At 33.1% G+C, this 20,113-nt stretch overlaps 2 protein-coding genes across 4 annotated transcripts; one reads left to right on the top strand and one right to left on the bottom strand.

Moving 5' to 3' along the window:
- Window positions 1–333: 333 nt before the first annotated feature.
- Window positions 334–10,074, bottom strand: LOC131640628 (uncharacterized). 3 transcript variants are annotated; one of them, XM_058911009.1, is made up of 9 exons: window positions 9,658–10,070; window positions 9,122–9,263; window positions 3,231–3,783; window positions 2,511–3,139; window positions 2,226–2,429; window positions 1,862–1,954; window positions 1,673–1,780; window positions 718–1,104; window positions 334–628 (listed from the first exon to the last, which is right to left on the bottom strand). In XM_058911009.1, exons 4-9 carry the CDS (start codon window positions 2,865–2,867, stop codon window positions 572–574), a joined length of 1,206 nt encoding a protein of 401 aa, XP_058766992.1. In that variant the 5' UTR covers window positions 2,868–3,139; window positions 3,231–3,783; window positions 9,122–9,263; window positions 9,658–10,070; the 3' UTR covers window positions 334–571. The 3 variants fall into 3 exon arrangements, 2 of the variants coding, with proteins under 2 accessions (XP_058766992.1, XP_058766991.1); XR_009295299.1 differs by lacking the exons at window positions 334–628; window positions 718–1,104; window positions 1,673–1,780; ... (2 more) ...; window positions 2,511–3,139; window positions 3,231–3,783 and adding exons at window positions 3,798–4,838; window positions 4,919–7,477 and having other exon boundaries at window positions 9,658–10,074; XM_058911008.1 differs by lacking the exons at window positions 334–628; window positions 718–1,104; window positions 1,673–1,780; ... (2 more) ...; window positions 2,511–3,139; window positions 3,231–3,783 and adding an exon at window positions 3,798–7,477 and having other exon boundaries at window positions 9,658–10,074.
- A 1,190-nt stretch (window positions 10,075–11,264) lies between these two features.
- Window positions 11,265–13,144, top strand: LOC131640633 (GDSL esterase/lipase At2g03980-like). Its single transcript, XM_058911011.1, has 5 exons — window positions 11,265–11,508; window positions 11,609–11,733; window positions 11,941–12,186; window positions 12,608–12,866; window positions 12,957–13,144. Exons 1-5 carry the CDS (start codon window positions 11,265–11,267, stop codon window positions 13,142–13,144), a joined length of 1,062 nt encoding a protein of 353 aa, XP_058766994.1.
- Window positions 13,145–20,113: the final 6,969 nt, after the last annotated feature.

Below are 20,113 nucleotides of genomic sequence, written 5' to 3'. Positions count from 1 at the left end.
GAGAACGGTGCCAAACAGCAACGGCCACACTCCGTTTTTAAACAATAACCGTTGCAATTGATTTAATTTAGGGGACGGTCATTTACTAGATATAGCAACGCTTTTTAATTGTAGCCCATTGTAAACCGTTCTGCTAGAACCATATTTATATATATTTTATTTTCAGTCTATATACTACAGCAACACTTTCTAACTGTTGCAGCGAATAAATTTTTTAAAAAAATTAAAAATCAGTTTGTTTTATATAAATTATCATTCTCTTTTTTTATATATAATAATATTATGATACAAATTTTAATAACATCTTAAATTTTGAAAAAATTATAACGCCAATCATATGATTCATAACCAAAATTACATCTTTAATGTAAAAATTTTAATGTTAATCATCATTCGTAGTCAAGATAACATCTTATCTCCAAAACTAAACTTAAACTCTATAATGTTAATCATCATCCGTAATCAAAATAACATCTTGAATCTCCAAAAGTAAACTTAAACTCTATAATGTTAATCATCTTCCTAATCAAAATAACATCTTGAATCTCTAGGAAAAGTTAAACATCTACATCTATGTTTCTTCATCTCCGAATGATTGAAAATCTTCATTCATATCATCATTCATGATCTGCAAAATAAAAGTAATGTAATTAATATAAGATTATTATCCGAAGACTTAAAAATTTGAATGTAACGCGTAAAACAATTCAATCTTACTTGATCATTAGTTGGAGCATGTGTTGATGCAGAAGAACGTAAGACACTATTAGCATCAGTTGTAGGAGCTGATATCAATGCTGCCAGAGCCTCTATATCCAAATCTGAGGTGTTTTGATTCAGAACGGTCTTAAGAAGAAGCTGCATTTTTCTTTCTATTTCCTCCTTATCTTGACGACGTTTCTCCTCCATCTCTTGTATCACATGTCTAACCTCAGCAGCATGATCTCTTTTAAGTTTTGCAATTTCTTCATTTCTTTTTAAGAGAGTCGGTGTTGTCGTTCTCCCATGACAACGCAATCTCCCAGGTTTTTGTTTTCCAAATACACTTTGAAAAGCTTCTGAAGAAGACTGCCCTTGATTTTCAATCAAATCTTGAAGCTTTATCTAGCATACATAACATAGTAGTTGTAAATACAAGGCAAAGAACAGAATATAAAAAACAAACAAAACAAATTAACATTGGTTTTGCTTATAGGTCAGACACGTCCAGCAAACACAACATCAACAATGTAAATTTAAAGTTGAAGCTAGTAAAACATATCTTTCAAGTGTATCTCTCATTTCGAATCCTACGGAAAATTACATCAGCTCTGAATCCCACAAACATGGAGGTGAATCTAATTTTAACCATACATAGAAATGAAACTAACAAAATTCAAATCCTCAAAAGATCTACCAAAAGTTACAAAACGAATATTTTTCTTTGCTTTGAATTTGACAATGTTTTATAACAACCTCCAACCACTTGCAATTAATAATTTTCTTAGAATAAGATAATATAATAACAACATCATCCTTGAAGAAATTAAAATAGTTTATAAATTTATAATATTAACTTTTTTTCCACATGTAACTAGCAAAAGTCAAGTTCTGTTACTAAAGCACACATCTTTTTTATCTATCCTAATGTTCAAACTAGCAAGATCAGCAATAACTCACAACAATAACTTACAATTGCATGGTTAGTTTCTTGATCCAAATTCTTTTCTTTCCTACTTTGTCGAGTAGCAATGAACATTTCAGCTTGAGTCGGAGGTTCTCTATCTTCATTACTTTCACGCTAAACCAAATAAAATAAGAGTATGAGAATATTAATAAAGTAGCACAAAATATTCACTTAGAATAATTTAAAAAATAATACCATTTTTTCTCTTATAACAGCAAAGCCTTTATTCCCCATTCGATGTCTCCATTTCAGTCGAGCTATATTTTGGGCATTTTGATGACTGACTTTCTACATTCATTAATATAGAAATTTACATTCATTAATAACGGATAGGAGTTAAATGTACAAGTTCAATCAAGCTTTCATGAACGGACTTTTCTCCAGCATTCAAATTCAAAGGTCACACATCAGTTATATGTTATAACTAAAGCCCACAAAAAATGTTACTTATCACATTCAGTATAGAATGCATTTGGAACTTTTGTTAGAACCGATAAGTGGCTTTAATTCAACACATAATTCAGCATGTATGTAAAACATGAATATGAATATATCTTACTCGACTCTTTTCATCTCTCCAATACTCCAATAACTTTCTAAAGTCTTCTTCTGGTACCTCTTGCGAACGATTTTTTAGCTGCTCACGCAAGGTTTTGTACTTAGTAAAATGCTTACTTTTAAGCGAACATTTGTATCGTCTCCAAGCATCATTTATAATAGCAAATACAGCCTTCCTTCCTTCCTTTGGGACATTGTATTTTTCCTGCAAAAATATATATATTTAGAAAGATATATACAATAAAGTATGCTAACAAACACACAATCAAATAAAAAAAGTAATTACATTAACATAATCCCACACAGGATCTATCTTGTGATCCTCCCAAGACTTAACCAAAGCAATCCAACTAATGAAAGTGAGGGGACATAAATCCGAACTTCTTCCTATTGTCCCCAAAAAACTACTAAGTTCAGACACTGTCTTTTCATCTGGTCCAATTGGTTGTCCTTCTTCATTCAAGGATATTTGTTGTCTATCTTTGAATTCTCGGGCATGAATTTTCCGACATAAAGTCTTTCCTCGCTTTCTTATTTGTCCTGAGGATGAAGCACCTAAGGTATTACCTTCAGCACTAGTTACATTTGTCCCCTCAACTTCCTCGCCATCATAGTTGCTAACATTCTCCATATGTTTTTCCATTTCATTTTCTTCTACATCTTCATTGTCAAATTCCTCTACTCCATGATGTTCTTTATTTTTATCGAGATATTCGGTAAGTGATATGACTGAATACTTTGGAATAGTTTTTTTTCTTTTGAAAGGCTTGTTGATCTACCGTTGATCCTTGAACTTGATTTTCTTGCATAAAATAATTATAATTTGATTTTCCAGCCTTGATTTTCATTATAGCAGAGACATGACAACATTGGTATGCATTCGTCTTTACATATATCTCATTAATTAGCATTCATCTTTTATCAAGAAAAAATAATTTAATTATCAAAATTATGAATTTCGAAGATAAAATAAGAGGATCAGATTAAAAGTCAGACACCATCTTACCTCTTTTCTTTGCTCACCAATATTCTTTGAGACTCTTGATCCAATTGAACCTTTAACTTGATGATCCACCGTAGACTTCAATTTTTTCTTAGTATTATTGCTAACAAGTAATTTGCTCGGCTCAAAAATTTTCTCAGTGGCTTCTACTTCCAATTGCCTCTTATTATTCTAAATAGACACTTTTCTTGACTCAACAACTTTATTAGAGACTTCTAATTCAAATTGCCTCCTAATGTTACTCTTTTGTAGAGACACTTTGTTCGGCTCGACATTTTTCTTAGGGGCTTGTACTTCCAACTGCTTCTTATCATTGTTCTGAACAGACAAGTTAGTCGGCTCAACAATTTTCTTAGAGACTTCTACTTTCGATTGCTTCCGATGGTCCAATTTTTGAATGTTTCCAACATTAGTGTTCATATTATTGCTTCCTTGATTTGTTGGGTTGATTTTCAAAGCATTATCATTTTCAACCTTGATTTTCATCTTCCGCACTAAATCTGTGCTAGACTTAGCTTGGATATCAAACACAAAATCGTTCCTATTTTTCATTTTCCTGCAACATAAACAACATAAAATAAAATTTTCATTATTTTTTATTTGAATTGAAGAACAACATGCAGAGTGAAATAATCTTACTGTAATTTGCTGAAGTGCATTGAGCCAAAGTTGCAATTGAAAGAATTGAGAGGGAATCTTACTGTAATTACTATGAATCCCAAAACACAGAAAACTCAAAGCTAAGGAACTCAAGAAACAGGTACCCTTGGAAAACATCAATGATAACTCAACAATAACTTAATGATAACACAACATACATAAATTGTTTAGAAATTCACACAACATACATAAAAATTGTTATAAATTAGATTCGTGTCGGATTCTATTACATCCGGCATAGGTATAAAATTATCAACAATTGTTGGAGGAATGTCATTCCTAACAAAATCAACTTCACAAATCTCATCGCTTGAAGCTTAATTTACTGCGTGTTCTGACATATCACAATTATACAGCTGTTGAGGATTTGAATTTGATTGTTCATTCATATTAAAAAAATCCCTCGGAATAGACTTCATAACATAGTGTTTATTTGCATCAGAAGGATCTTGAATGTAAAATCCTTGGTGGACTTGAGAAGCCAATACAAAAGGATCATCCACATAACATCTTTTGTTGAAGTAAACACAAGTCATCCCATATTTTTCCTCTTCAACTTCAAACCAATCACATCTAAATAACACAAACTTCAAGTTACCATAATAGTCTACCTCAATTATTTCGGTAATTAATCCATAGTAAGTTATTGATTGTGTTATTGGATTTTCATCTTTGGTACTTGAAAAACTTGCAGTTATTGCTGCAAGTGTCACACCACTGTTTTGTGTTTTACGTCTAGCATCACGTTGTTTTGTATGAAACCTATATCCATTAATTACATATCCAGAAAAACTTCGGGCAATTTGATTTGGTCCTCTAGATAGCTTCCTGAGGTTTCCAGATACATCACTTAACAAAGCTCGCTTCTTAAACCATTCAACAAAATCTAACCCTTGACTCTTTGCTTTGCTCCACCCCTTTCTCTTATTGGGATTCACATTTTCATGCTCACTACAATTAAAATTACATTGTTAAAGTTATTATAAAACAACTCTTTTATGCAATTGAAACATACACATATATTCATTTACCTTATAAATTTTTGGACATCTTCATGATTGAATAAGATGTAACGATGGGCTAAACTCCTTGACTTGCAATCCAATGAAATTGCTTCACCCTTTCTCTTTCCTCCAATAGGATGACCAATGTTAAGACAAGAGCTTGAACTTTCATGTTCATGAGGATCACATCTATCACTATTCCTTGTCATTCTAGTGAATCTTGTTTAAACACCACTATGCAAATACCGAGAGCAAAATGTCAAGCATTCTTCAACCAAATAACCCTCAGCAATAGAACCCTCGGGACGACTTTTATTACGAACATATCCCTTTAATTTTCCTAGATATCTTTCTGGAAAGTACATCCACCGAAATTGAACAGGTCCTCCCCTTCTTACCTCATTCACTAGATGTATTGGCAAATGAACCATTATATCAAAGAAACTCGGGGGGAAAATTGTCTCGAATTGGCAAAGAGTTTCAGCAATCCTAGATTGTAAGATATCCAAATTTTCCACCTCAATCACCTTTTGACATAAACAACGAAAAAATGAACAAAGACGGATTATTGGGTGTGCAACCTGGTTTGGCATTGTACTTCTCACAGCCACTTGAAGCAAGTAATGCAACATGAAATGTGCATCGTGGCTTTTGTATCCGCTAACTTTCTTTTCAGCAAGTTGAACACACCTTGAAATGTTTGAAGCACAACCATCCGGTATTTTTGCATTTTTCAATACAGAACAAAAAGTAGTTTTCTCCTTTGCAGTCATGGAAAAGCATGCTTTTGCAAGCACTGACTTTTTGCCTTGATCTACCTCTTTGGGGTGAAGTTTCTTTCTAATACCCATCTCTTTCAAGTCTAAACGTGCATTTTTATGATCTTTTGTCTTTCCTGGGATATCCAACAAAGTTCCAATTATACTATCAAATATGTTTTTCTCTATGTGCATCACATCAAGGTTGTGGCGTAAAGTATTATGCTTCCAATATGGCAACTCAAAAAATATTGATTTTTTCTTCCATGGACCATTATTACTTTTCTTTTGCAACCTTCCAAAAGCATTATTGACGTCCTTTAGTTTCTCCAAGATTTGTTCCCCGGTTAACAACTCTGGTGGTGGTCTATCTTCTGTGCGCCCATTGAAATTCCTAGCATTTGACCTATATTTATGATCCTCAGGCAAAAAAACACGATGATCCATATAACACACCTTTTTACTTTTATTCAAATATATCGAATTAGTGTTATAATTACAACAAGGACATGCTAGTTTCCCTTTTGTACTCCACCCACTCAACATAGCATACCCAGGAAAGTCACTAATGGTCCACAAGAGAGCTGCCCGCATTTGAAAAGTTTGATTTAATGATGCATGATATGTTTCTACACCCAAATCCCATAACACTTTCAACTCTTCTATCAATGGTTGAAGGTACACATCAATATTATTCCCTTGTGAAAATGGTCCAGGGATTAATAAAGACAACATAGAATATTCAGCCTTCATACACCACCAAGGTGGAAAGTTGTATGGCATTAATACTACGGGCCAAGTACTATGAGACAAATTCATTGTTCGAAATGGATTAAATCCGTCACTAGCCAATCCAAGTCTTATATTACGCGGATCATTAGCAAATTCAGAATGACATTTATCAAATTCTTTCCATGCTTCTCCATCTGCAGGGTGCCTCAACTTCCCATCTTTCGACCGGTCTTCATCATGCCACCTTAATGAGTTAGCCGTCTTCGAACATATAAATAGTCGTTGAAGTCTAGGAATCAAGGGAAAGTGTCTCAAAACTTTTGAAGGAACTTTATGAGACTTATGATTTTTTTCAACTTTATCATTTCCTTCTACATCTTCATTCCACCGTGGAGCACCGCAAACATGGCAAGAAGTATCATTCTCGTGATCTTTCCAATATATCATGCAATCATTAGGGCAAGCATCGATCTTCTTATAATCCAACCCTAAGTCTCTGATCATGCCTTTAGTTTTGTTGAACGTATCAGGGATGTTCAATGAAGGCATAGCTTCTCTCAACAACTCTAAGAGAGCATTGAATGATACGTTGCTCCAACCATAAAGACATTTCAATAAATAAAGACGAATGGTGAACGACAATTTAGAAAAGTTTTTGCAACCCGGATACAAATCTTGTTTGGCTTCTTCAACTAGATTGTAGAACTTTTATGCATCTTCGTTGAGGCCTATATTTAGTTCATTGTCTTCTGGTACAATATCTCTAAATCTTTCATGCAACAGTCTATCAATATCATCAATTTGATCCTCTTCATGATTCATACTATTATCATCACCGGGTTTTGGTTTCTTCTCACCATGTCGAACCCAAACATCATATCCTTTTTGAAATCCAAATGTGGTTAAATGATTTCGTACTTCATTCCTTGTAAACCAGTTGCTATTGTAACATTTAGCACAAGGACACGAAATCTCTTTTCCGCGGGGTTTTCCTTTGGTGTATGCATAATCTAGAAAAAAATCAAGACCATTTTGATACTCTTTACTCGCGGGGTTTAACTTTGTCCATTCCTTGTCCATCGGGTTTACGAGGAGACTACCATATGAATAAAAAAATTATAAATAAAAGACTATAAACAAAAACACAAAGATGCAAGAACTTATTCTCATACTCAACAAATATCAGAAAATATTCAAATTCAAGAAAAACCACAAAGTTGGTGAGAGAAAAAACGTGTACATGAAAAATAACAATGAATTGTTTAAAAACTATTACATGTTTTTATTTGCATATGCATGCATGCATCTACTATCACAATGGCTATGTGGCTCTTATGTCAAAAAGCTTTTTTTTTTCTAGAGACTTCTTTTTATCACTTTATTAAAAAAAACAGAAGTATGTCTAACCGTATAGAAATACAGTGGTTGTAGCTTCTTGATGTAAACTTAGCATTTCTCATATTTGAGTTGACTAATTATAGAATGAACTAGGGTTATTGTTCAAGAATATGTCAAAATATCTAATCTACTCTAAGACTTGCAATTAAAATAATTCAATTGGTATATATGTCACACTCACACAACTATAATATTCAATTGAAAATAATATTCTTTCATTTTATTATCTCTCTCATCTCATCTTATCTTTTATTTCTTTTTCATTAATTTCTCTTACAAATCACACTAAAGTAATTATTTTATCTTTTATTAAATATAATGATAATGAATTTTTAATTATAAAATAATTAGGAGCTAGTCATGAAGCGGAGAGTCTAAATAAAAGATATAATCTACAATCATGAGATCATAATTAATATTGATGCTCACTTATAAAGACATATCTACTTGAATTATTATAAGGAAAAAAAGCCTCAGCATGATGTATCAATCTGTATTATAAATGGTGGTAGTAAGTACTTATAAAGGTGATCCATATGGCTGTAACTCAACATGGTAGATGGGTCATCATACAACATGTAACCATCATCGTCTTGTCACTATTTATAAGATCCAATCATCAAAGACTCTTTGGTTACTATACCTATATTCTAATTCTAATATCTATTATTAGAAATATGCAGTTAATAATTATTTAACGAGTGTTCTATATCCCTTAACTTTAAAAGTAGTTCACATGTATCATTTAAGTCATGGTTTTTGTGATCTGTTTATTTGAGCTTTAGTAAAGATGTCAAAATATGATGCATAAGTTTAACCAAAGTCTCACTATTAATTTGCAGGGTTCTATGACAGTTACATGAAACAAGCTACTGCTTTGTGTGTAAAAAACCAGAAAAGTGATGTATGTTCTAAGGTGAATATATAGAGTGAGATCAATAATATTTAGATAGTTATGCAAGAAGGGAGATCAAACTTCAACCAAATTCAGCAAGTAAAAGCAAATATACACACACGACCAAATCAAATTCAGGAAGATCCAACACACCATATAGCATACATAATTCAAGAGCACTTGGAATATCTATGACAATTTCCAATCAGGGCATAGACACTAAGGTATACAATCTGATGGCATATGCAATAGGACAACACACCATTTCAATTGAAAAAATAACTAATTTACCAAAACAGATTGAGCACACACAACATGATCATCCAGTGCAGGAAGGAATTTTAAATTTCAACCATTCAACAGATAACAGAAACTAGCATTTACACTAGATTTAGGAAGACTAGGCAACCAGTCCAACAAAATTCATAAGTAGATGGTAATACAAACCTGGTATAGTGTCAGTTGGGCAGAAAAAGTAGTAGCTTCAGTAAGGTCTGAACTTATGCTGATACTTCGGATATCCGATCCTTTGAGATAGAGAAATGGACTCTAGTTGTTTTGTGTTAGAATCTGCCAAAAGACTCTTACCCTTGAAAAAAATGAAGAGAATCAAAAACTTTAACATAGCTGTTGGTATAAAGCAGTTTGAACAAAGAGTAGCAAGAATGATTCAAATACAATTCCTTCTTCTCTTATTACAGTTGTTAATATGCAGAGCAATGCAACAACACATAAATGAATGAAAAGATACTAAGTGAAAACAATGAACTAGTGAAAACGTTAGACAATCTAAGCCTATATTTATTTAATATAAACACCATAAACTAGTGAAACGTTAAGAAATACATATGGTTCTATAAAATCACTCTAAAACAATCAAACATTTTATCAAACAGCTTGCGCACATGAAGAGGAAATAAAAAATACAAGGAAAAAGAGAAAATATTACAACAACAAAGAGCAATAAGGGCCATTAAAAATACCTGGTTACAGAGCAAAAGAACGAAATCACGAGTAGCTAGCGTTTCGGGACATCGTTAAAGATTCATCTTCTGAAGAACGGAAATAGGATTTTCACAGGCGTTTTCGAGCAAAAGAACAAAAAAAAGGAGTCACGAGCGTTTAGGGTTATGGTTTGTGAGAAAACAAGAAAGATTCAACATCTGATTAATTGAAAACAAAAACGGGTTAGGGTTAAGATTTGATGAATTTGGGAGGGAAAAACTTTCACTTACCGCTCAAATTTTTTCACTTATGAGCGTAATTTGTTTTAACACTAATTTTGGCGCTCTGATTTTAGCGCTATGATTTTTTACAAAAGTAGAGAGTGGGTTTTTTAACAGGTAATGGGAACGGCTTTATCAAAAAAACATGGATGAAACGGGAACGGCTAAATTTCTTCAACGTGTATTGTATTATTGTTTTTAGCAAGAGACCTCGCTTCGATTCCGGAGCAAAACGTTATTTTCAAATAAATAATTATTTTAACCATCAATAAAGATCATATATATATAATAAATATTTTATTGAAAAAAATTATAAATTATATGAGAGCAGCTTAAAATGGTTAATAATAAATACTTTAATCTACAAGAATAACTAATAGCCGTAGCATAAAATTTTAAAAAATATATATACACTATTGCAACGGAATATAAACTTTGTTGCCTATTCTATTCTACGAGAACAATTTTTTTACCTCCTAAAAATTAGGCGTTGCGGTAGAATAAAAATGTTGTAGTGAATGTTAAATAGACTAACAAATTAAAAAATTCGTGAGACTAAATATTTGTTTTTATTGACTCATTAGAATTTACCTATTAGCATAAATTTTGTGATACTATTTATTTGAGAGAACTTATGAAGACAAGTTATATGACAATAATTTATGATATTAGGATAAATTAATAATAGAAAAGTTGTTTGGACACTACAACTCAAGTTGGAAGATGTATACGGCTAATTGTCAAATCCTAGATAACATTTTCCCAAAACTAAAATTATTTTCAACATTTATATTTCATGAAAAAATACCATATTAATTTGTTGGCAAAATAGCCTTTTTGGTCCCGTATGTTAACCCCTGGGTTCATTTTGGTCCCTTAACTTCAAAAAGTTCCATATTGGTCATTTAACTCTTTAAATGGTGTCATTTTAATCCTTTTTGTCATATTAGCGACTAATTTAGCGACCAATTTTTGAGTTTTTCCGTCGCTAATATGACAAAAAGGACTAAAATGACACCTTTTGAAGAGTTAAGGGACCAATATGAAACTTTTTAAAGTTAAAGGACTAAAATGAACCCCAAGGTTAACATACGGGAAAAAAAAAGAGTATTTTGCCTAATTTGTTTCATTGTCCATATATGCTTCCTAATTGATTCATTGTTATTTGTTTTCAAAAACATTATACACCTTTTATAACAAAGTTGTTTAAATTATTTGATAATAACAAAACATAACAAAAACATTGTTAAACAAAAGTTGTCTAAGATATTTGACCACAAAACATAAAACAAACATTCTTAATAATCATATATAAGACCAAATATGATTCACCATTTTCATATATTTCTATTAAAAAAGAAATCATGTTTACATGTAAACTTTTTTGGGTTATGTCCCTTATTAGTCTCCAACTTTTGTTGGCAAATTGTTATTCTACAAAGAGCCTTGTCCCAGCTTTGTATGTTTTTGGTGACTCAAGTGTAGATGCTGGAAATAACAACATTTTGAATACAATTTCTAAAGCTAATAGATTCCCTTATGGCATAGATTTTAATAACTGCTCTACTGGAAGGTTTAGCAATGGCAAAACCTTTGCAGATCTTATTGGTATCTCATAATATTATCATGATACTTCTTGTAATTAACTTTTTAATCATGATAGTTTCTTGGATCGCAAGAATTTTTTTTCTAAGATGATTTTTTTCAGCTATTAAATTAGGTTTACCAATGCCACCTCCATACATCGGTGTCTCATCAACGGAGAGATATCAAATAGTATCGGGTATCAACTATGCGTCAGGTTCATGTGGAATCTTGAATTCATCAAGAAATGTAAGAAAGAAAATACTTAATATGTATTTTATTTTAATCTGTAGATAAAGTGGTAATAACTGCTATACGGGATATAGACAACTCTAAGATGTATAGTTCGAATCTTTTGTTGATATTCAACCTAACAATATCGATTTTTGTCTGCTAAATTAAAATTTGCGGACATTTGTAATTTTTTATTCATATATTTCTTTGTTTTTGTTTAAGGGAGAATGCTTGTCATTGGAGAAACAAGTTGAATATTTCACCTCAACAGTGATGAATGATCTTCCAAGAAACTTTCAAAGCAAAACAGAATTGAGGAACTACTTATCAAAATCTATATTTCTTTTATCAACTGGTGCCAATGATTACATTCTTAATTATTTTAAACAAGCAATGCGACCAAACCAAATGGTTAATCCTGAGGAATTTGCAGATCACCTTTTGGACCAACTTGGTTCAAATATAAAAGTAAGTTTTCAATTTGTTTTAACGACTTAGTATTAACAACAACAACAAAAAAGTTTCAACATAACTCATGATATTTCCGACCATATTCGCCGCATTTATCAATTTGAAGCATTCATACATTCGGCACTTTTTCAGTCATTTAAATATTAAATTGTTAGAACATTAAGTTAAATATTTTTTTGCTTATTATAAATTACAAATGATATTTAAATTAATTTTTATTTTATTTTGATCTAAGGACCGAAAAATGTCGAATGCATGAATGCGATAAACTTTATTGCAATGAATCTCATTTTTAATATTTCATAGTGTTAAGTTGTAATAAACTATAAAAAGACCAAAATTTCAGAAAAATTGAAAATGAGATTCATATATATTTTCTAATAAAAAATCAATTTTTTACTAACTTTTTTTTCTTCAGAAAATTTATGATCTAGGTGGAAGAAAATTTGTGATAATTGGCATTGGTCCAATTGGTTGTATCCCAAGTTTTATCATAAAAACACCACATTCTCAAAATTGCAATGAAGTTATTAATCAAGTAGTTAAGCTCTTCACAAACAAACTCCCAAGAAAGCTTCAAGAGTTGAAATTTAAATTCAAACTCTCAGGATCACTATTCACTATTTTGGACAGTTTTAAATTGTTCAGGAAAATACAAAATTCCCCTGAAAAATTTGGTGAGTTAATAAATTACTAATTTCTCTAGTAAAAACATTGTCACATGTAATTTTTGTTGTTAAGTAACACTTACATTTTTTAATGTTTAGGTTTGACAAATATTAGAGATTCATGTGTTGTGGAAGGAGGAAAACCTTGTGAAAATCGAAAGGAATATTATTTTTACGATTTTGCCCATAATACTGAAGCTGCAAATGAAATATTGGCAAATAGGTGTTTTGGTGGAAGACATATATGTTTTCCTATGAATATTGAGAAATTAGTTCATGCACTTTAATGTATCTACATTGTATGAGTTATTGATTGTATTTATATTGTAATAGAATATAACAATCTGTGTAGATTATTGAGCAATATGAAAACTCTTTAAGGATTGTTTTGCAAAAATTGTAACACTTGCAAAATGGAAATCAAATGAAGAGGTCCTTGTTAACAAGAAACAAAAGGGAAGTATTTTTTAAAGAGAGGAGAGAGAGAGAGAGAGCCTTTTTTGGCGATTTGGGTGTTGGGGTTTTCTCCCTTCGCGGATCTCCGTCGATCTCCTCTTTTTTCTTCTAAGTTCATCACTGAATCTCTTCTCCATTTTGTTTCTCTGCGTGATTTCGATGGGTCTTGGCCAGCTCTGAATGTTGGGATACATCAACTCTTCGATTTGGGTTTAAACTCCTGACCTTAGAGTCAGGGACCTTGTTGAGGTGGTTGTGTGTGTCTGGCGGTTTCATGGGTTCATTGGGTATCTACGAAGTAGCGCTGCTGGTTCGAAGGGTTGTAGGTTTATGTGGGCTTGGTATTCGTTATCTTGGCTCCTTATGCAGAAGGTTGGCTAGACGAAGGTTTCTTATTCGAAGTGATCTCTGGCAAGATGGGACACTTTTCCGTTCGGCGGAAGGAATCGGAACGCTGGGTCTGATGAAGTTACTTCTATGTATGTTTCTCCGTTCCCTGAGGATTATTCTGCTAAGATCTTGTTCGAGTTATTTGGTTGTTCCGATAACGTGGTTGAGGTTGCTATCTCCCCAAGAAGGAATAAGTTCGGTAAACGTTTCGACTCTATCCTTAAAGATGTGCAGTTGAGAATGCGACTCAATTATAAGATTAAAGACAAAATAAAGCTTAAGATACAAGTATAAAAACCATATAGAGGTCCTCTCTCTTAATGTATCAGAGACATGAAACTTCATTATGGTGGTTAGGGCTTGCCTGAAGTATCCAGAGGCCATGTATTGTGGTGTTTATGGTGGAAAAAGAATTAGCTCACGTGACTTGAGAGGCTCTATGGTGTCGTAATGATGGATAAGTTATGATATGTCATTTATCCCATTAAGGAATAGGTCGTTAGAGAGGGTTTGGGATTGTGATGAAATAAAAAAGTATTTAGTAGTACATAAAGTGTTTTATGGTCAAATAAAATAAGATTAATGCATAGGGACTATTACGTTAAAAGATGATATATTTTGAATTATCAGTAAGTAAACAACTTAGATAATAAATTAGAATTATAATTTTAACTAGTTCTTGGGTTTCCCTTTTAAAATCGATATAACTTTGGTTCGTTCTTGGGTTTCCCTTTTACAAAACAACAAAAATAAGTGAGAGTAGGAAGACAAATTAAGGAGGACAAAATATTTTACTTATTCTTCATATTCCCATTACGTAAACCATTCATCATGCATGTACGATACATTTATGTTCTTATTGTTTGTGTTTACGTTGTTTTTGTTGTTCATGTTTATGTTATTGTTGTTTTTGAACTTGAATGTTGTTGTTGAATGTTGATGTTGTTGTTGAATGTTGTTGATGTTGTAAGTTCTTATACAATCACTTATGTTGTTGTTGAACTTATTTTGTTGTTGAATGTTGTTGATATTCAGTGTTGTTGTTGTTGTTGAATGTTTAATATTGTTTTTGTTGAATGTATGCTAGACACATTGTTGTTCTTGTTGTTGTTTATATGATGTTGTTACTGAATATATATAAGACACAATTGTCATGTTATTATTTTTTATATGTTATTGTTAAATGTGTATTAGACACATTGTTGTTGTTAATGAATGTGCATTAGACACATTATTGTTATTGTTTGTATATTTTGTTTAAGATTGGTTAAATCTTTTGTTGTTGTTTTTTAACATATATGGATTCTTCATCTTGCGACGAAACTCATCACTATAACATTTATTGCTTCTGCCAACACTTTTTTATAAAACATGTGAAAATAATTGCCTAAAAAAAGTTTAGGCAATGATTCCTGTTGGATGCAAAGATAATTCTCGTAACACCTCACAAATGTCCTCTAAAATATTTATGGGGACAATTTTCAAGCGTTGTCGAATTTCACAGAACAAGGCATTTTATGCTTTGATCTGATTTGTAACGTCAGAAACAAGGCATTTTATTTGTTTTTAGTTCATACTTTTAGATCATGTTATTTTCATTAATTATTTCAGTTGAAGAGATTATTGAAGTTATGTTATTACTTGAAATTCTGCTGCGAGTATGTCAATAAATTTAGATGGTATGCATGTTTTGTTTTGAGTAACATCCTAAAGCGTTGATTATTCTTTTAAATTAATATTCGGGGCTTATGGTGTTGCAGCTATGATTTGAGTCAAGTTGGTCATGATTCAAATCACAAGATTGCAGCTATGATGTTAGACGCTAGCCTGAGGATCTAGAGGGGGGGTGAATAGATCTCACAGAGTTTTTCGGAATTATTTTGAACTAAAGCGAAAGCGGTTCTGAATCGACTTGCGTCTATTCCGGACTGTTATTGCAAGGGTCGTATATGTGACAAAACCACAAGATAATTGAGATTAACGATGAAGTGATATATACAAAGAAGAAAACAAAGCGATAAACAATAAACCGAATTTGTCGATCCTTTGAATCTTCTTCCCCCTTAATCTTGAGCCAGATCAAGGTGATCCAAGAGCTTCACTTGATCCCTTTTCTGCAGTGTCTTGAATTGCCTTGAACCCTTGTTCTTCAATCTTCACACTCAGATGGATCCTCGATGAAACCTCTTGATAAAAAGCCCCAAGAAACACCTATCTTGGAGGACAAAACCCTCGGATTTTATTCACCAAAAACCCCACAAATCTTCACCCACTAGGAATCTTCAATTCCGTTCCATGGACGTTATCGAACTCGATCACTAACCCTCAACGCAAGAATGATTATGTGTAATTGTGTTGGAGATGACGAAGAACGAAGATGAGAAGCCTTTGTGTATCTTTCAGTCGTTGGTGTGCTGTTCAATAATTGAAACTTGGACAATATATATGAGAGCTTATCAGTTGGAGCAGAGAAGAACAGAAATTTTGGCATTTTTGATCAATTAGGTCGACCTCTTGTGGTGCTTAGGTCGACCTAATAGAGCTGCATTAACTTTAAATGATTTTGCTCCCAGTTAGGTCGACCTGTTAAAGAAGTAGGTCGACCAGAATCCACTTCAGATGCGTTTTGGTGACATTTCCTCAGATTAGGTCGACCTAGTTGTTGTGTAGGTCGACCTAGCAGAATGATATGTAAATTTCTTCATTTTAGGTCGACCTGTGTTGGGAGTAGGTCGACCTGACTGCTGATTTTCTGAGTTCCTCTTATTTTGCTTGTGTTGAGTCGACCTGTATGCATAGTAGGTCGACCTGCTCTGTTATGGGTGACCAATGCTTGCTTTTCTTTGAGTTCTTCTGCTTGTACCTTGTTGCTTGTTGAGTTTGCCATGAATCAAAAACATCTTTGTGAGTGTGATCTTGTATTCACATATGACAGAGTGCATTATTAGAATATAGTGTAAGTCATGATTCAAATAAAAAGATTACACAAATACCTGGTTCTTATTTCCTCGTTTGATTCGACTCAGGGGATTGCGTGATTCGAATCACACATCCAAAATCTCAAAAATTCAAGTTCCAAAGATTTTTTTTGAGAATTTACTTTTGACATGACTTGAATAAATCTTAATGATGGTTCTTGTTCCAAAAGTTCAACTACTTGATTTAAAGTATAATATTCATACTCAAACATTAATATTTATAATTATGCATGCTAAAATACTGATTCAAAACTCTATCCTTAAAGATGCGCAGTTGAGAATGCGACTCAATTATATGATTAAAGACAAAATAAAGCTTAAGGTACAAGTAAAAAAACCATATAGAGGTCCTCTCTCTTAATGTATCAGAGAAATGAAACTTCATTACGGTTGTTGAAGGATAGAAAAACACTTAGAAAGGGGGGGGGGGGTTTGAATAAGTGTAGCTTTAAAACTCTTAAGATAAAAACAATTTGCACAATGATTTTTATCCTGGTTCGTTGTTAACTAAACTACTCCAGTCCACCCCCTTGGAGTGATTTACCTCACCTGAGGATTTAATCCACTAATCACACTTGATTACAATGGTTTTCTACTTAGATAACCTCTAAGTCTTCTAGAGTATTCTGATCACAACATGATCACTCTAGGAACACAATGCTTAGATACCCTCTAAGACTTTCTAGAGAATCCGATCACAACTTGATCTCCTCTAGTTCTTTACAAATAAATGTAAACAAATTCTTACAAGAGTATTACAATGCTTCTTAAAAGCTATAATCACAACTGTGATATTTCTCTTAAAGTTTAATCTTAATCTCACTAAGATATTACAACAGTAATGAAGTGAGGTTGAAGATGAAGTTTAAGAGCTTTTGAATTTGACAGCGTTTCTGTAAGTTTGTGCAAAGTGTTGTATTCATCTTCTCATCCGAACTTCTATTTATAGGCGTTTGAGAAGATGACCGTTGGGAGCATTTAATGCGTTGCGTGATCCGTACAACATTGCATTTAATGTTTCCCTCTTTTGTCAACTACCTCGAGCCTTGCTTTTCCTGCTTTTACTGACATTGCCTTTAATAGCTTCTAACGTTCCTTTTGTCAGTCAGCGTAGCCTGCCATCTTGTACTTGCTTCTGATCTGATCTTTGTTGATACAACGTTTGAATATATCAGAGTCAAACAGCTTGGTGCAGAGCATCTTCTTGTCTTCTGACCTTGAAGTGCTTCTAGCGTGATACCATGAGAACTTCAGTGCTTCTGCTTCTGATCTCAAGTTCTTCTGATGCTTCAATAGGCCATGTTCTGATTCTGCTTGACCATCTTCTGATGTCTTGCGAGAGCATGTTTTGATGTTGCATACTTGAACCTTCTGAGTCAGTGCTTCTTGCGCTGATTTTGTGCATACTCTTTATATATTTCCTGAAATGGAAATTGCATAGAATTAGAGTACCACATTGTCTCAAGCAAAATTCATATACATTGCTATCATCAAAACTAAGAATATTGATCAGAACAAATCTTGTCCTAACAATCTCCCCCTTTTTGATGATGACAAAAATATATATAAATGATATAAATTTGCAATCAGAATATCAGATGGCTAAAGACAATTACACAGTTATAGCATAAGCATATAAACATAGTGTGTGAATATGTCTCCCCCTGAGATTAACAATCTCCCCCTGAGATGAATAATCTCCCCCTGAAATAAATATTGGAAGAATTTTATAAATAGAGGACTTCCCTTAGTATCTTCCATTTCAGTTGAGACGTTCACATATGCTTAGATTTTCAGAACATTCAGAGCTTCTGCTTCTTGCTTCCATAGGACAGCTTTAGAGCTTTGAATTTCTTCTTGAATCATTGCATGCTAGATTGTATCAGAACATTGTTGAATGTACCAGAGCATCATCAGAGCATCTCTACATCCTGAAATGTTTCAGAACAAACTAAACGAAAAAAGTCAGAGCATGAATGAATCAGAACATAAAATATGTATCAGAACATATAGTATGTATCAGAGCACAAAAAATGTATCAGAGCATATAATATGTATCAAAATCACATAAAAATGCATCAGAACATATAAGGAATAAGAATGTGTTAGAGCATATTCTGCCACAAGAATATTAGAACATTCTTCCTTCTTGCTTCTGATCTTGAGGCTTCACCGCACTAAGCTTGCTTCAAATTCCATGAGTATGTTTCTATATAGAATTTCTTTTCCTCATGTCTTTGCTTCTCATGTTGAGCTTTTTCAGAATTTCTTCAATCCTGCAAAAAATCTCAAACATAGAATTTGCAAATTCTGTTAGAAATGTGGAGACTTACTCCCAGCAACTGATAATATAAATCAGATCATTTATCACATTTTCTCCCCCTTTTTGTCATAACATCAAAAAGCATAAAAGATTCAAGATGAAAAACAAACAATATGAGATAAGAAGATAATATTCACTGATTTCAACAGAAAATTATCAGAAGATACAAAAGGAGATGCACAGAAACAGATGCAAGAACAAAGAGACAACTAAGACACAAGAGACTACGATTAGCCTAGTTTGGAAACTATCTTTGCCAGAAGGTCATGAATCCCAGCATTGCTTTCTTTCTGCTCCTTAATGAATTCACTGAACTCAGCATGTGCTACATCATGCTTATCCAAGCGAGAAGCAAGAACATCTTGATTCTGTTGAAGAGCCTTGATAGCGTTCACCAGAACAGAGGGTTCAGCAGAAGAAGATGCATTGCTATCATTCAGAGGGATAGCATTGCCAGCAGCAGCATCCAGAGTGAGAACATCACCTTGATTTTCCTGAACAGGACTTTTCTCAAAAGGATGATTCTCAGCATCTTCCATCTCAACATCTGAATCAGATTCAGAAGCAACTTCAGCATATTCTGGATCAGGGATCTCAGAATCTTCATTCTCCAAAGCTTGAAGAATCTCAACCAGATTCTTTGGAGGAATGGGAGCAGAAACTTCTGAAGGGTAGACAACTTCAGGAATGACCATATCTGGTGCTTCCTCAGAAGGATTCACCCTTAGCCAGTTGAATAACCATTGGAAGTCTCTAGTCATAACCGGATATTGAGGCTTCCAAACAACCATAGTCAGGCATGGTTCATCTTCCAACTCATCGGTGAACTTCTTTTCCTCAAGAGGTCTCCAGTTTCTGATTTGATGATAATACTTACCATCATTAAGATCTAAGCTGTAACCAGAAGATCCTGATGCTTCAGCAACACATCTCCTCTGGATGTTCAGTGCATCATTCCAAAACTCCTTCCTAAAGCGATTCCATAAGCCTCGAGTAGCAACATGATCCAGCTTGGAGTCATGAGAAGCTCTCAGAATTTCCATCCTATTTCTGAACTTTAAGTTGAACAAAGCAAAGTCAATAGGAATGGTGGGTTCAGGAGGGTTAAA

Source organism: Vicia villosa, unplaced genomic scaffold (genome assembly GCF_029867415.1).
Source record: "Vicia villosa cultivar HV-30 ecotype Madison, WI unplaced genomic scaffold, Vvil1.0 ctg.003248F_1_1, whole genome shotgun sequence".
Classification (NCBI taxonomy): Eukaryota; Viridiplantae; Streptophyta; class Magnoliopsida; order Fabales; family Fabaceae; genus Vicia; species Vicia villosa.
The sequence above is the reverse complement of the archived record's forward strand: the minus strand, read 5'-3'. Positions and strand labels throughout refer to the sequence as shown.

Excerpts from the sequence above, each read along its gene's own strand:
- LOC131640633 (XM_058911011.1), top strand. The coding sequence starts at position 11,265 with ATGTTTACATGTAAACTTTTTTGGGTTATGTCCCTTATTAGTCTCCAA. Across the intron at positions 11,734-11,940 it reads TCTTGAATTCATCAAGAAAT|GGAGAATGCTTGTCATTGGA; the intron begins GTAAGAAAGAAA and ends TTTTTGTTTAAG. Across the intron at positions 12,867-12,956 it reads AAATTCCCCTGAAAAATTTG|GTTTGACAAATATTAGAGAT; the intron begins GTGAGTTAATAA and ends TTTAATGTTTAG.
- LOC131640628 (XM_058911008.1), bottom strand. The coding sequence starts at position 6,930 with ATGCCTTCATTGAACATCCCTGATACGTTCAACAAAACTAAAGGCATG.